This window comes from Nelumbo nucifera, chromosome 6, assembly GCF_055504915.1.
Source record: "Nelumbo nucifera cultivar China Antique chromosome 6, China Antique-T2T, whole genome shotgun sequence".
Lineage (NCBI taxonomy): Eukaryota > Viridiplantae > Streptophyta > Magnoliopsida > Proteales > Nelumbonaceae > Nelumbo > Nelumbo nucifera.
Genome location: NC_142654.1, coordinates 48,887,078 through 48,905,192, shown reverse-complemented (window position 1 = coordinate 48,905,192; position 18,115 = coordinate 48,887,078). Strand labels below are relative to the sequence as shown.

General features: G+C 33.4%; 1 protein-coding gene across 1 annotated transcript; it reads left to right on the top strand.

Moving 5' to 3' along the window:
* The first annotated feature begins 9,044 nt into the window (after nucleotides 1-9,044).
* LOC104613068 (uncharacterized) lies at nucleotides 9,045-15,830 on the top strand. Its single transcript, XM_088890374.1, has 2 exons — nucleotides 9,045-9,108; nucleotides 15,130-15,830. Exons 1-2 carry the CDS (start codon nucleotides 9,045-9,047, stop codon nucleotides 15,828-15,830), a joined length of 765 nt encoding a protein of 254 aa, XP_088746500.1.
* The last annotated feature ends 2,285 nt before the right edge of the window (nucleotides 15,831-18,115 follow it).

The window sequence follows — 18,115 nt, the reverse complement described above, 5'->3', positions numbered from 1 at the left end:
ATAGCCATAGCATTGAAACCCATTTCTCCATTCATCATTTAGGAATGATCTCTTTTAAAATGTGTCAGCTTAGAATCTTTCCAAAACAATGTGGATTTGTGTCTGTTTCATGTTCCTTGCCTTTCTATGATATCTATGTGCCTCAATTTTTAAATAAATATGTTGTTCCATTGCCTCCAACCCATATCATTTATTATCAGAATTTGTGCTCCCAAGTCAAAGTTTCATTTACAATAATAGAAGAAGGAAAAAGGAACAACAAGCTCACACTCCCAAACATCAACATAAAAAAAGGCCTTTAAAAGGCTATCAATACAAAGTAAGCAATAATGTATCTAGAGAAAAAAAAAAGGAATTATCTTGGATAAACAGAGCCCCAATAAGATTTCATCTTAACCCTATCTCTAGCAACATTTTCCACTATCTGAATTAGCTGACATTAAAATGCATTTGAATGATCTTTTGCTCTAGATCTAAGGCTCTAGCCTCCATAATGTGATAAAGGACCCAAAGCTATATGTTTTTGGACCCTCAAAAAGTTCACCGGATTGAGTCATGCCAAAAGTAGCTAAACTCATGCTAGAACTTGAACCGATGGAGAGAAAAAAGTGCCAAGTTGTTTTCCCATTTTCATCATTAGAAAAGAGTAATGGCACAAAAACTATTGGTAGACCTCCCATAATTAGAAACCATTGGCCTATAACTCTATTTCCAAAATCAATTGGAAGCATAGTTTCTAAAATTGTTATTGCCAATATTAAACCATGTAATGTATCTTAAATTATGATATTGTTTTTTGTCTCCCTTAAAGAGTCAACAATTGACTGTAAACTAAGAGAAGAATAGGGGCTTCACACCTTACAATTCCCCCTCTCTCTTACATGACTCATTAAATAGGGGCTCACACCCTTAATGTTTTGTTATTTTCCCTATCTTTTATTTTTTTTGACAAAATACATAATTTGCATAGGAAAGGAATGGTAGAGGTCCTTTGTAGTAGCAATCTAAGAACCAAGCTTGCAACTTGTAATCCTAGAGCAAACACCACCATCCACAAAATTAGGTTTCCTTTTCCCTTAAACCCTGTCATTGCCAACCTGATAGCAAGTCCTTAGTAGTCTAAGGAGTAACCAAGCTCTTGTTGCCTACCCCAAAGCCTTGTGCCTTTTACATATTTTCCCGCCTTATGGTCATAACCCCAAGGAATATTTCCCAAACATAGCCACAACCATAAAATCATGGTTTACATTTTACATTATAAATCATACATAACAAATTAGAAAGGATTTAAAAAAATTAATAAACTATGCAACAAAGATTTGACTCAAAAAATCAATTAATGAATATCAAATTAAAAATTATTCATTTTATTTCAATCTTTTAATCTCTTTTACTAAGAAACAAAAAATATTGGTTATATTTATACCTTCACTGTTGCCAATAATGATGTTGTGGTGGTGTCAAAGTCACAAACAGAGGAGAATAAAATCATTGGTGAATGTTGGTCTAGTCATCAATGATTAAAACCGTTGCTATAACTAAAGATTTATCGACAAAGGAGAAAAAAAAAACAAAAACTAAGAAAGGAAACTAGAAATGCCTCTATAGGTCACCACTACAAAACCACTGGTCATTATAGGTTGCGTAGGTTGCCATAGGTCTTCGGGTGTTATCGGAGGTTGGGGGTAGATAGATTCAACCACTCAACGACCCGAGTGAGAAACAAATAATAAGAGAGAATAGTAGGTTATCGTTGCAAAACCATCATTCGTCAATCGCCATAGGTCACCATAGTTCATCGTAGGTCACCGTAGGCTACCATAAGTGGTAAGAGATTGTTGGAGATCAGAGCAAGTGAGATGAGAGAAACAAAGAAAGAAAGAACAAAAATGGTTTCTTCATTCGACATTTTTTATTTTTATTCTTTATTTAATTACAAAAAATATAAAACATAACTGTCTGGGTTAGCAATTCTCTAACCATTTCAAAGTTTTTTTAGAATTAACGGTCCAATCACTCGCTCTGGTCTATTTTTTTAAACCTTGGTTTTATTTCTATAGTTATTTTATAAAATCATAGGTAAATGATATCTATAGCAATGGTTCATCATGAAAACCATTGTTACATAACACTTATAGCAACGGTTCTTCATGAAAACCATTGCTATATAATACCTATCGTAATAGTTCTTCATGAAAATCGTTGTTACTTAATGGCTATAGCAATGGTTCATCAAGAAAACTATTATTACATAATACCTATCACAAAATTTTATCATAAAAACCGTTGCTATATAATACTATCACAACGATTCATCATGAAAACCATTGTTATATAACATCTATCGCAATGGTCTATCAAGAAAATTGTTGTTACATAATACTTATACCAATGGTTCATCATGAAAATCATTGTTACAACACACTTCTAACAACAATTATTATATAAAACCATTGCAAAAAACTACATATAGCAATAATTTAACATAAAAATCATTGCTACATCATACTTCTAGCAATGATTGTTATACCTAAGCATTTCTCAAAACTGTCTATAGTAATGGATTTTATTTATGACTAGTGCTAAAAGTTATCTATATTAATACTTTATAATGCAAAACATTGCTATAACACGCTTTCAATAACAGTTTCTATTAAAAAAACAATGGCTATAAGCTAATTTATAATAACAATTTCTTAATGAACTATTGCTATAATGCACGTCTAGCAATGGTTTTTATATAAAAGTATAACTAAAAGTCATTTATAGTAATGGTTTGTTATGATAAATGGTTATTACAATTTATTTATAGCAATAATTTTTATTATTTCCAATGCTATAATTAACTTTTAGCTATAGCTTTATACATTTTTCATTGCAATATCACACTGTTGTTATAACTTGTCATAAGATAATTGAATGAAACCATTATCATAAAGTGTCATAAGATAACTGGATGATTATCAAACCATTATAATTTATTATACGATAATTTGATGGTTATCAAACCATTTTTATAAACCGTGGTTTTCAAAACTGGATTGGACCAGATAGTTTTACTAGAAAAACCGGGAACCAGTTAGGTGACTGGTTTTGTTTTACCCCAAAATCGTTATTTGCCAAAAACCGTTGATTTGGTTAGCAAACTACTAACCCGGGCGATCAAATTATTTGAACTGTTTGAACCATCCAACGGTTTTGGCCATTTTTTTAATTTTTTTTTGTCAAAACAAGTCATCCTTTCTGTTTGAATGGTCAGACTGTTCGATCCAGGAATCGGACCCCTAACCGGTTCGTTGTCCGGTTCAGTTTTAAAAACCTTGTTATAAACTGTTGTAAGATAACTGTTATTATCAACTTGTAAATTTTGATTTTTCTAATATGCAAATGTAATTATAAAAAGTATATATCATTTGACCAAAGTAATTAATATTTCCAACAAAAAACATAATAAATCGGTGTTCTTGATTTAACAATAAACATAACAAAATAAGTGTCTTCAATGTATTGTTAACATCTTTACCAATAATGTCTTTAAAGTTGTGTCCCCTCCTTCAAAATCTATAAGAGTTGACAAAAGAGTATCAAATACAAAAATTAAGGTCCTATTTGGCGCATCTTTCCATGCGGTCTATCGGCTATTTACAAGCTTGACAAACCATGATTCGGCCTTTTCCCATTTGGTTCATGGTAAATATAGCTGCCAAAAGCTGATGTGTCAAAAAGACATGAGAAGCCTAAAGCGAGCAATTTTCGAAAAGCTCTAAATGAAGCTTTTATATTTTTTCTATTCATCTTTGTGCGGAAAGACACACAAAAAGACACGCCTTAACCAAACAGGCTTCAGGCTACTCAGATCTTAATGCAAAAAATCAATGTGTCTTTTGATTGCTAGAGCTACTAGAAGATCTTTCCAAAAAGACTTGCCAAATGGCCCTTAATTATTTCACACCAACCAGGATCAAGTTGCAAAAATTAATTAAATATAAAATACTTACCAAAGTTGTAGGCCATGCAATGTTACATCATTGTACTTATCCTAAAGTTTTAAAGTTTCCAAATGGTTTTATTAATGAAATATTATTGATTTACATAATTTTAACATTTATTTCACACCAACTATGACCAAATTTTTCACCATGAACTATTTTTTTTTTGGGTTTTTACTTATAAACACTCATTTTCCCATATATAAAAGTTCCTTATCCTTATAATGATATAAGAGTTTAACATGAATCAATGACTATAGTTGAATTTATATTAATTATAGCATATAAAAAAATCAAAACTTCATTAATAACTAAATAATGTATATGGTTTAATATATATAATACTTAGAATCACTCTTCATGGACATTTTGAACACCTCTAACTATATTAGGTGTAGTTATTTAAGGAGCAGTTCTAACTTCCTGAAAATAAACAATAAATAGTATAAAGTACTTAGAATTTGCTAATAACTAATATATATTTGTTATATGTGCAATTATAACATTACTTCCAATTGATAAATGCAAATGATTTGGTGATTCCAAAGGAACCTAGCAAAATATAAACAAATAAGATTATATAATAATACATAACATTATAATTAAAAAATTCATACAAAGCACTACATACTCCCTTTATTGTGTTGCATCTATCTTCAGTTTCTTCAACTCTTCATATATATATTAACTTCTTTTAAAGACCACTTCTTTAATTGTTTACTTTCAGATATCAATCCACTATTTCTATGTTTTACAGATGATTTCCAAAAATTTGATTATGATAGGCCCAACCCTATAAAATGCACTCGATTGCGTCACTCTAGCTTACTATATACTTGGGCAAATATATCATTTTATGCAATAATGGTCCTCTGTGAAGAACCTTCACTTAGATATTGATATAAAAGATCATCAATCATTGACTACAACAATATTAAGATTTAATGTTAAAAAATTTATAAATAAAAAATATACAATATATAGTTGCAATATTACTTAAATAAATTGAGCAAACCATAATTTCAATAGAGGCATCATCAATAGACTTACTATATTTTCTTATATGTTGCAATATTACTTAAATAAATAAATATAATATATATATATATATATATTTGCATTTGAAACATATAGGTGATGACTGTATATGACTGGAAATGTAAAATGATAAAAAGACAACACATTAACATGGAAAAAAACATTGAAAAACTTCTACAACTATCACTTATAACCGATTGATTTTTCACATTAATCTCCTTCATTTCTAGATTTTTCTATGAAAAATGTTGAAGAAATACTAAAAAAATAATTATCAACTAAGAAAAAGTGTATTAAAAAGGAAAAAATCATTCGGGTTGACGCAGAACCCGTATTACTGATCGGGCGAAGAAGACAATCAAAACAAGTCCCGCACGACCCGATTTTGATACATATTTAGGTTTACCCGAAATCAACCCGTGTGGCTCACGGTTACTATTTGATCATGTGCTACATGGTTTACACAAGTCGTGCACCACACGGTTTTCCCATACTGTGTGATGCACGGTACAATAAAAAAAGTATAATTAATTAACTAAATACCATGTAAATAACCATAGTAATTAAAATTTAATTACCAGTAATAAATTACCAGAAAATTACATTTAATAGTAATTAATAAATACATTATGTTTTCAAAATAATATATTTTTTACTTAACAGTAACTAACACTAATTAACACTAATTATAATGTAAGCTATAAAATTACATTTAATTACCAGAAAATTACATTTAATTACATTTAACAATAATTAATAGAAATTGATTAACACAAATTATTAATTCACAAAATTTAATTTTAAGTTGTAATTAAATTACTTTTAAACTATAATTAACTGTAATTATAATTTAAGCTATAAATAGCATAAAATTAGTTTTATCCAAGAAATTACCAAAATATTTCAGAAAATACAATAATATAATAATTACATATTTATTGAAAAACAGTATTATTAATTAATAGTATTTTTCATAATTAACAGTACTAATTAGTTAACATAATAATAATAATAATAATAATAATAATAAACCATATTTTAACTATTACTGTATTTTATTAATTAATAGTATTCTCAATATATACAATATTTTAATTAACTAGCATTATTAATGAAAAATAATGTATTTATTAATTATAATATTTTTAAATAATTAAAAATATTTACTAAAAATAGTATTAATTAAAAGTAATTATTTTTAAAATGTAACTAAATTAGTTTTAAATTGTAATTAGCTGTAACTATAATTTAAGATAGTATTAATTAACAATAGTTAATAGTAATTATAATGTTTAAAATGTAACTAAATTATTTTTTAATAATTATTGTACTAACAGTAATCAACACTAATTAACACTAATTACAATTTAAGCTATAAATAGCATAAAATTAAATTTAATTACCAGATAAATACATTTAACAGTAACTAATAGAAATTGATTAACACAAGTAATTAATTAGCAGTAATATAATTCATAGTATTTAATGTTAACCTGTAATTAAATTAATTTTAAATTATAATTCATAGTAATTATAATTTTTGCTATAAATAGCATAAAACTACATTTATTAGTTTTAGACAAGAAATTACCGATATATTTTTTAAAATATAATAATTTACATAAATTAATGTATTTTAAATAAATACAATAAAACAATAATTACAGTATTTATTGAAAAAAACATTATTAAATAATAGTATTTTTCATAATAACAGTATTTTTAATAACTAACACTGTTAATTAATTGACATAATAATAATAGTAATAATAACCGTAATAACAATAATAATAATAAACAGTATTTTAAATATTACAGTATTTTTATAAATACAGTATTTTGTTAATTAATAGTATCCTTAATAAATATAGTATTTTAATTAACAAGTAGTATTTATGAAAAATAATGTACTTATTAATTACAATATTTTTAAACAATTAACAATATTTATTAAAAAATAGTATTAGTTAACATCAATTAACAGTAATTATTTTTAAAATGTAACTCGATTATTTTTAAATTGTAATTAGTAGTAATTATAATTTAAGGTAGTATTAATTAACAGGAATTATAATATTTAAAATGTAACTAAATTATTTTCTTAATAATTATTGTAATTAGTAGTAATTATAATTACAATAGTTATTTTTGATAATTACAGTATTTTAATAAATTACTATAGATGCATTAAAAAATACTGTATTTATCAATTAACAATAATATAATTAACAATAATGTATTTATTAATTAACAGTATTTTTATTAATTACAGTATTTGTAAATAATTAACAACATTTATTGTACATTATTTTAATTAGCGGTGCATCATATAGTATTAATTAACAGTAATTATTTTTTAACTGTATTTAATAGTAATTATAATTTTTTCAATAAATACAGTATTTTAATAATTATAGTATTTACTGAATTACTATAAAATGTATTTCTTAATTAACAGTAATATAATTAATTGTAATTATTTTTAAACTATAATTCACAGTAATTATAATTTAAGCTATAAATAACTTAAAATTACATTCAATTACATTTAACAGTAAGTAATAGTAGTTAATAAATACATTATTTGTTTAAAATAATATATTTTTTAATTAATAGTAATTAACACTAATTATTTTTAAACAGTAACTAAATAATTTTTAAACTGTAATTAATAGTAATTATAATTAAAGCTATAAATAGCACAAATTTACATTTAATTACATTTAACATTAATTAATAGTAATTAGTTAACACTAATTATTTATTAATAGTAATATAATTCATAGTATTTGTTTTTCAAGTATAATTACCAGAAAATGCAACTAAATTATTTTAAAATGTAATTGCAATATTTAGTTTTTATAATTAACAGTATTTATTTTTAATAATTCACAATATTTATTTTAAACTGTAATTATAGTATTTTAAAATATAACTAAATTATTTGAATAGTTAACAGTATTTTAATTACATTTAATAGTAATTAATAAATACATTATTTGTTAAAAATAATATATTTTTTAATTGACAGAAATTAACACTAATTAACATTGATTATTTTTAAACAGTAACTAAATGTATTATGCACATGAAAACTCAGGTGAAAGGTATTATTTGTGTATGTTGTTTCATAAAATAAAAGGAGCAATGTGTTTTGAGGGTTTAAGCATAGTTAATGGTGTTGTGTATGCAACATTTAAGGTGGTTTACTCGGCTTTAGGGTTGCTTGACGATGATAATGAATAGCATGAAGGAATATCTGAGGCATCACTATGGGCATCAGGGTCACAATTAAGATATTTATTTTGTGAGATTTTTAATGTTTGGTGAAGTTATAAATCCTTTGGAGATTTGGAAACAACATTGGGAAGACTTTGCAGATGATCTTTAAGTAACCATGAGAAGACATACTAGTGATCTTACATTAGAATTAGATGCACCCACGTTGAAAGACATGGCACTTTATGAGATTGAAAATATTTTGAATAAAAATGGAAGGTCTTTAAAAGAATTCCCATCCATGCCAATGCCATCCGATCAATACTTTCAACTATTGCGCAATAGGTTAATTTGTGAAGAATTGAATTATGACGATACGGTGGAATCTCAAAACTTTGCTACATGGCAATAAGGCTTAAATGCAAATCAAAAATCAATTTTTGATAGGATAATGGAAGCATATAACAATGAAAATGGTGGTCTATTTTTTGTTTAAGGGAGTGGTGGGACAAGGAAACTTACCATTGGAAAACAATCATTGCCAAGTTTACGGCTAAGAATAAAATTATTCTATTAGTTACTTCTTCAGGAATTGTTGTTTTATTATTATCTGGAGGAAGGGTAGCTCATTCAAAGTTCAAGATCCCTTTAGATTTACATAAATCATCATGTTATTCAATCAACTAACAAATAGATTTAGCTAAATTGATCCAAAAGGCAGATTTAATTATTTGGGATGAAGCTCCTATGACAAATAGGAATGCATTTGAAGCGGTTGATAGAACTTTTAGCGATATAATGAAAGGAATGTCAGCAATTGTAGAAGATACAATTTTTGGAGGGAAATTGGTTATTCTTGGAGGTGATTTTCGCCAAATCTTTCCAGTTATTAGGAAATGTGGAAGAGAACAAATTGTTGCATCTACGATTCTGAGATCCAAGTTCTTACGCTTAAAACCAACGTGCTTATTCTGTCTCTAAATATTACAGAAGAAGAGCATCTACAATTGCAAGAATTTGTAGAATGGGTTTTACAGATTAGAGATGGTAAGGTGCCAACTATATCTTTTGTTTAAGATAAAGAGCCAAATTGGATACAAATTCCAAAAAGTTTCTTATTGACAACAATAATGGAGGAATACAACTTTTTGATACGATATATCCATGCTTTGAGGAGAGATATACTGATTGGTCATATTTACAACATCATGGTATTTTGGCCCCAAGAAATGTTGATGTTGATGAAATAAACTCAATTATGTTCACAAAGCTGCCAGAAAATGTACAAACATACTTAAGTGCTGACAGCTGAGTTCTAATAAATGGTGATGATTATGAACAAAATATGAATATTCTGGAATTGTTACACTCCCTTAATTTTCTTGGACTTCCAAATCATAGTTTAGAGCTTAAAGTTGGGGCCCCTATTATGATTTTATGAAACTTGAATCCATTAATTGGCCTATGTAATGGAATCCGATTAATTTTTCAAAAGATGGGGAATTAGGTCATTGAAGCCAAAGTAATTACAAGGACTAATGTAGGGTATACTGTATTTATTTCAAAGATTACTCTTTCACCCACTGATAAAGAGTGACCATTTGTGATAAAACGGAGATGATTTCCTTTATGGTTGGCTTTTGCTATGAGTATTAATAAAAGTTAAGGGCAAACTTCTCCATCTGGATTGAAAATCTTAATACAAAATAAAGGTGGTGAGCCTAATGATTTCATACAAAATATTGTTTATAATGAAGTCTTCTAGGATATATTGCTAAAACAGGTGTCATACATATATTTAATAAAAAAATATATAGTCTTCTTAAGTTATTTAAGTTGTACTTTTAGTGCATTATTTCTTTGTTAATTATCAATTATAACTTTTTCTTTTAATTTTAGAATGAGGCCTCCTCTACCTAAAGTTTACCGAAGATTCAGCCATCAATTTGTGATTAGAAGACTAAGGAGGGAATTTAATGAAGAAATGTTGGTTGAAGGCACACCAATGAAGGATCATTGTTTAAAGAAAATCCAACTTGCATCAAAATTAAGGGATTATGGTTTTGACATACTTCCTCAATCTATAATTAATGCCATTATTAGTATTTTTGGACTAAAATGGAGTGGTGCAATTGATAATATATACTCGCTCAGCAATCCAGATGATTTATTGGCATTAACAGATCTATTGATGGAAAAGAGCGCGATATCAATAGCTTATGGATTGAGTTCGAACAAAGGCTGAAAGAAAAAGGGGCATCTCTCTTAAATCATTGTACCACCAAACAAGACTTGTTTGATCAATTGCGAAGAAAATGTTTTTTAGTGATAGTAGAAACTTTTTACCATGCATTTGTTTCTACATTACTACCACCATTATCAGAAATGGGCTTGCAATACACTGTAGAGCAGACACCATATGATTTTCAGGATTTAGTGGATTTCGAGAATGAGGCCATGATGATCGTTGCGATTGAAGAAGTTGAACACAACTTAATTCATTCTAATCATCAATATAGTTAGCAAATATCACATCATTTTGTTTTTCTAATAGACAATGCATTAGTGAACAATATTGTTTTGTTAATTAGCAACACTTTTTTGAATGTATTACAAATTATATATATATCCTCATGAAGATTTTTGTCTTAATGGATATTGATTTATAACTTTAATTCTCTCACTCATGCAAATTCAATTTGATTACTCTGACAATTTGAAATTTTCTTATTTATTTAATTATCTTAACAGAATGACATTTCACCCAACTTTAATTTCTAATATGAAATTTTCAAAAAAATATTGGGACCTAAAAGATCGCCTTATCACAAAGTTTGATGTTCATTCATTTGGAGGGGGTAATAATATTCAAAAAGTGTGCAAATTGTTATTTGTTGATTCTCATGTAAGTTTTTTATGCAAAATAGATTTTAGTGTTTTATTTTATTTACATGAACAATAATAATAAATTAAATCATGTTGCAATTTGTAGGGGGGATGACATTGAAGTCAAAATGTTTGGTGTAGAAATTGTAAAGTTTTGGAATGAATTAAATGATGAAATAGTATATTGCATTTCGAAGTTGGCAATTGATTGTGCTGATACTAATTATACTGTAAGTCAAACTAATATAAAAATGAACTTCACTCGACAAACAAAGATTATATATAGTTTGAAGAATTGCCTAAAAATTCCTCTATATAAATATAACTTTGTTACATTTGATCATATTGCGAAATACGTTGGCAAAAATGTTTTTATAGGTATATTTCATTTTGCTCTTATCTTATACATTTGTTCATATTACAATGTATGTTTTGCCTTTGGTATAACTTTTTCATTTATTATAGATGTTATTGGAGCAATTATTTATTTGGGCAACACTTCCTTCGTGTATTCAAACTTGAAAAAAAAAATTCTTTTATTAGACCAATAATCAGTTGATGTAATATGTTCATGCATATTGATAAGTATTATTTAATTTAACATCATTTTAAATATGAATATTTGTTTTTTTTTTGATAGATTGGTTCCAATGAAGTTCACTTTATGGGATAGATTTGTTGATGTTATTGAATCACATGCTATAGAAATAAAAGAAGAATTTACAATTATTATTGGAAGTTTCTTAAAAGCAATACATTATAGAGGTCACTTTATATTTTGATAGATTTAAAAGTAAAAATAATATAATTTCCTCTTACATTAAAGAATTTGACAACAGGACAAAGTATAACGAATGTAAAGACCACAAGATTGTCTTTCAATTCCTTTACTAAAGAGGAAGAATTACTTCGGTCATGGTAAATAAAATTTAATAATAATTGATATAGTTGAACTATTCCTATGAGTTAATTTAATATTTATTTGTTTACATTACAGGTTTGATGACAATGAAGAAGCAGTCAAAATGGTTCAACACTATTATAAAATGTGGAGAGTTTAAAGTAGTTTTTTTTTTCTGCATAGAAATTACATTAATGAAGTCTATTAATTTTTTACATTAATTACACTAATACATTAGTGATGTCTATTTTTTTTGCTGCATTATTTTATATCACTTTTTTTACCAAATCCTGTGCATCGCATGGGTCCCCGCTAGTATGTATTATATTCATTAAATTATCATATTCCCACATAAGCAACAAACTCACCCATTGCTTCTTGTTAACCCAATTAGTTTAAGGCACCAATTGTTCTATTAATGGAATATTAGGCTTATAATGTTGCTTCTTTAAAGTGTTCTTTCATTATTTTTACTTCATATTCAAATATTTTTAAACCCAATTAGTCTTTCTCTATATGAAATATGAAAAATATAAATCAATATTATATTCAATGAAATACATAATAACAAATGAAAAGAGAATATAAGAAAGATAACTTATCACATAATACCTTGATACATTCCCATGTATGGCTCTTACATTCATGTGACATTTGTTTCCAACTTTCTAAATCAGTAGATGTAATGTTTTAATTTCTTGTAATGATACTAATAAAATGTGCTATGGCGCCCCCTACTTCAAAAGAGAATATAAGAAAGATAACCTGTCGCATAATACCTTGTTACATTCCCATGTATGGCTCTTACATTCATGTTATACTTGTTTTCAACTTTCTAACTCAATAGATGTAATGTTTTAATTTCTTGTAATGATTCTAATAAAATGTGCTATGGCGTCCCCTACTTGATCTACAGTTTGATTAAAACCATTAGTAGGAATAAATTTAGAGCCTTTCATATTGTAAATGTCCATACGATATATTGGCCCTCTAGTTTGCTTATAATGTGAGGGCTTTGGTTCTATAGTTGATTGTGAAGCACTTTGATTAGAAGATTTTTCATTGCATTTTGCATCAACATTTTGTTGTTGAGCATGTTCTTGATGTGAATCATGTTGTTGCATTTCAAGTAATTGAGATTGTTTCTTGTAATTGAATTTGTTTGGGTCATGGTTGAGCTGGCCTTAAATGCCACGTGGCCACCCAGTTACCTCAGCCACATCGGCACCGCCCTACCAGCTCCGCGGCATACACCGACTCTGTGGCCATGACAGCGCTGCGCTACTTCCGTAGCCTCCACCTTATCATCTCAGCCACGTCAACTCCACGTCATGTGGATAAGAATGGCCAAGAACAGGAGAGGGATGGTGATGACTCCGCTGGGTATTAGGACTCTATCCCAAAGACCTCGGTGGTTAACCTCATCCCAACAGCCCTAGAAGCCTAATCTGATCAGGACACGGACATTCGGCTATAAAAAGGTATGCCCCACTCAAGGTAAGGGATTTCAACTTCTAGCACCCATACTGTTACCTTGCTCGGACTAGCACCCTCATTGCTCAGCTCGATCATCCACCACCTTCTACTGACTTGAGCGTCGGAGTGCCTACCCGAAGATAACTCCTCGGGCCTCTGACATCCTTTCTTGATCACAGGTCTTGAAGCGTGGCTTCGTCCTTCCACCTCGGCTCCACCTTGTTGGCAAGGACTATTTGACTATAACCTCAGTTCGTGCACCATCTTGGATCGAGCAGCATTAGATTGGCATCGTCTGTGGGAAACACACAAAAATCCTTTCTTGAAATATCTCTCTCAGTAGGCAATCAAGAAAGCGATCAAGATGCCTAGAAACCATTTCGAAAGATCAATAGGTTGATCCCCATCTTGGGATCTCGCCACCGCAGCTCCCCACACCAAGAAACTCAACAGCCTCTAGCTGCGGTCGACCCTGTGCAATTCCAGGCAATGCAAGAAAAGGTCGACAAGATCTTTGAGATGATGTTGACACTAGGGTCCATGGCACCACCCAACCAGACCATCCCCCCTCTCGCCCCGACATGTACGAAGGACGATCCTCGCCTCGAGGACCCCAAAATGCGCCAGTCGGACAATAAGGGAGCGCGGTCCCATCAAGAAAGGCAACATACGAAAAGAAAGTTTATCTCCTCCGCTTGCTCTCATGAACCTGACAACCGTAGCAGGATGCATTAGACTACACGGATCCTCAGGAAAGAAAGGCTCGACAAGCGGATGCTGCCCCATGTGGTCTCCATTGTCGAGTCTAGTTAAAAGACCACCCTGCACAGCCCAAGAAGGAGAGGGCTACGCACACCACGGCCCCAAACAATAGGGACGCCGAGATTCGGGAGCTCCGACAATGTTTGATGGAGTTGGAGCACAGCCAAGTTTAGAGAAGCACGACACCACTTATAGACCAATAAGTGTAGCTGATAGTTCAGCCCATTAGAGAGCCGCCCTTCGTCCAAGAGATAGTGGACGAGATATGTCCTGCGGGGTGGCGGGCACCTCAGTTTGACAAGTACGATGGAAATACCGACCCTGGCGACTATATTGAAGCACTGAAGGCTTAGATGACGTTGCATGGATCATCCGAGGGCCTAATGTGTAAAGCTCTCGTGGCTCTCCTTAAGGGCCGAGACTTGACCAAGTATTCCTCCCTTCCCCCACGCTCCATAACATCATGGGAGCAGTTGGAGACCCAGTTCCTGACGTAGTTCACAGTGAGCCAAAAACACTAGAAAACTTTGGCCAGCCTCATGCAAGTATGGCAAAGGAAGAAAAAACCCTCCTTAGACACTAGTCGTGCTGATGGGCCATGCCTAGAAGTACATCAACGTGGAAGAAGCCCAGGCACAACTACGGGATGAGGAAGAAAGGCTCGACAAGAAGATGAGGGACACAAAGGAGCGGAAGGCAGAGAGATCGGATTGGGATCATAAGAGGTAGGATCGCCGGCTCGACCGCAGACCATGGACGCCCCTGCTAACCTATCGGAACTTCACGCCATTGAACACACCGCGGTCTAACATTCTGATGTAGATTCACGACCACAATTATGTCTGATGACCTAAAAAGATGAAGACACAGGGAAACAGAGGAACCACAACAACTATTGCGAGTTCCATAGGGACCACAGCCATGACACGGACAATTGCATCGACCTCGACAACCACATCGAGGACCTGATCAAGCACGGGTACCTCGGTGGATTCGTCGACAAGAGCGAGAAGCCAGCACAAGAGGAGTCGCGCATAGAAAATGTTCGGCCACCACCCCGAGCTCCTCCCGCTAGCGTGATTCATGTGATATCAGGAGGGATTGTCGCGAGAGGAGAAAGCAGCTTAGGGCGTAAGAAGTACACGCATTTGTGCGAGATCGACAACCAGGGACAGAAGAAGAGGCAAGACGACCCGGTCACCTTCACCGATGACGACCTCCAAGGGGTCCAAACCCCACACAATGATGCCTTGGTGATCACAACCAAGGTTGCCAACTTCGAAGTGTGGCGCATTCTGGTTGACACAGGTAGCTGCGTCGATGTCCTCTTTGAAGAAGCATTCGAGAAGCTCGGCATCGACAAGGACCACCTCACCCCCGTCAACACTCCTCTGATGGGTTTCTCCGGGGAGTCTCTCATGTTGACTAGGAGGATAACCCTCCCCCTTTTGATCGGAGATGGCGACATCACTGCAACGACCATGGTGGATTTCTTTATAGTTTGTTGCTCCTCATCCTACAACGCCATCCTCGACAGGCCGACACTCAATTCTCTATAGGCCTCGGTTTCCACCTTCCACCTCACCATGAAATTTCCAACCTAATACGGCATAGGGGTGAAACATGGAGACCAGAGGACTATACGGCAATGCTACCTGCTTTCTTGCCGAGGACCACGCCCTGCCGTAGAGACGCTAATGGCTGAAGCCTATGACCTGCGGGATGACGTGAAGACGTAGTGTGACCAACCTGTCGAAGACCTCATCCAGGTGTTACTCAATGAAGAAGACCCCGAGAGAACGGTCTAGGTCAGCTCTCGCCTGAACAACTGCCTTTGGGAAGACCTAGTACAACTACTGAAGGATCATGCTGACGTGTTCGCTTGGTCGGTGATAGATATGTAGGGGATCGACCCTGAGGTCATCACCCACTGCTTGAACGCCAACCCGTGCTACCGACCCATTAGGCAAAAGAAGAGAAGCTTTGCCGTAGAATGGTGGCAAGTGATCACCGATGAGGTCAAGAAATTGCTCGATGCCGGCTTCATTCAGGAAGTAAAATACCCCTACTAGTTGGCCAACGTGGTGATGGTGAAAAAGGCCAATGGGAAATGGAGAATATGCATTGACTTCATCGACCTAAAAAAAGCCTGTCCCAAGGACAGCTTTCCCTTATCGAGGATCGACCAGTTTGGCAACGCAACGATAGGACACAAACTCCAGAGCTTTATGGATGCTTTCTCAGGATACAATCAAATCCAGATGCACCGAGACGACCAGGAGAAAACAGCCTTCATCACCGACCGTGGATTATATTGCTACATGGTGATGCCTTTCGACCTCAAGAACGCCGGTGCTACCTATCAACAGATGGTGAACGAGGTCTTTAAGGATCAGCTCGGCCGAAATGTAGAAGCATACGTGGATGACATGATCGTGAAAAGCAAGAAGGTCGAGCATCACCTAGACGACCTTAAGGAAGTCTTCAGCACCCTCAAGAAATATAGGATGAAGTTGAACCCAACCAAATGCACCTTCGGGGTCAGCTCTGACAAATTCTTGGGGTTTATGGTGACACAGAGGGGAATTGAAGCCAACCCAAAAAAAAAGAAATACAAGCCATCATCGACATGCAATCACCCTAGACGCACAAGGAAGTGTAGTGCCTCACCGGCAGAATAGTCGCCCTCAGCAGATTCGTGTCCAAATCCGCAGACCGGTGCCTGCCTTTCTTCAAAGCCCTCAAGTGATCAAAGGAATTCCAATGGACTGAAGAATGTGAATGGTTCTTTCAAGATCTTAAGCAGTACCTGAGCTTGCTGCCTCTCCACCAAACCGAGCCCGGGGGATGAGTTGTTGCTCTACCTCTCGGTCGGGGACAAGGTTGTCAGCTTGGTACTGGTCAAGGAGGAAGACCGGGTACAGAGGCCAATCTACTACACCAGCAAGGTGCTTGGTGGCACAGAGACCCGATGCTCTAACCTGGAGAAAATGGCCTTGGCGCTAGTCACCTTGGCAAGAAAGCTCAGACCATACTTCCAAGCTCACAGCATCCGGGTACTTATTGGCCAGCCCCTCAAGCAAGTACTCTAGAGGTTGGAAGCATCTGGCCACCTAATCAAATAGAGCGTAGAATTGAGCGAATTTGACATCGACTACGCACCTTGGCCCACAATCAAAGCCCAGTCCCTTGCCGACTTCATCACAAAGTGTACCTTCACCACACAAGACCCGGCCCCAGAGCCATATGGACTCTCCATGTGGACGATTCATCAAACAAACAAGGTAGTGGGGCTGTCCTCATCCTCCTTGGCCTAGATAACACAATACTGGAGCACGCCCTCAGATTTGAGTTCCAAGCTTCCAACGACGAAGTTGAGTATGAAGCCCTCAACGACTCTCTGCTAGTTGTCAATTAGATACATGGTCAGTTCGAGACGCGAACACCCACGATGGCGAGCTACTTACAAAAGGTATAGGAGATCATCCAAAGTATCGAGCAGTTCAGCATTCAGCAGATCCCCCGAGTTGAGAACATCCGAGCCGATGCATTACTGAAGCTATCTAGTTCATCAAAAACCAACCTAGACTCCACAGTGCGGATGGACACTCTGGCCCAGCCAAGCATCACACTAATGGCCCTCCTCATCCACCCAGTACAGCACGACCCATCTTGGATGGATACCATCACCCAATACCTCCAGGATGGCACACTTCCAGAAGGCTGGACAGAAGCTAATGAAGGGATGAGAGATCCATCACAAGGACGCCCACAAGTTGTGGAATAGGGTGGGCGAATTTCAAAAATTTCTTTCCATTCAACTGGGAATCATATTCCCTATTTT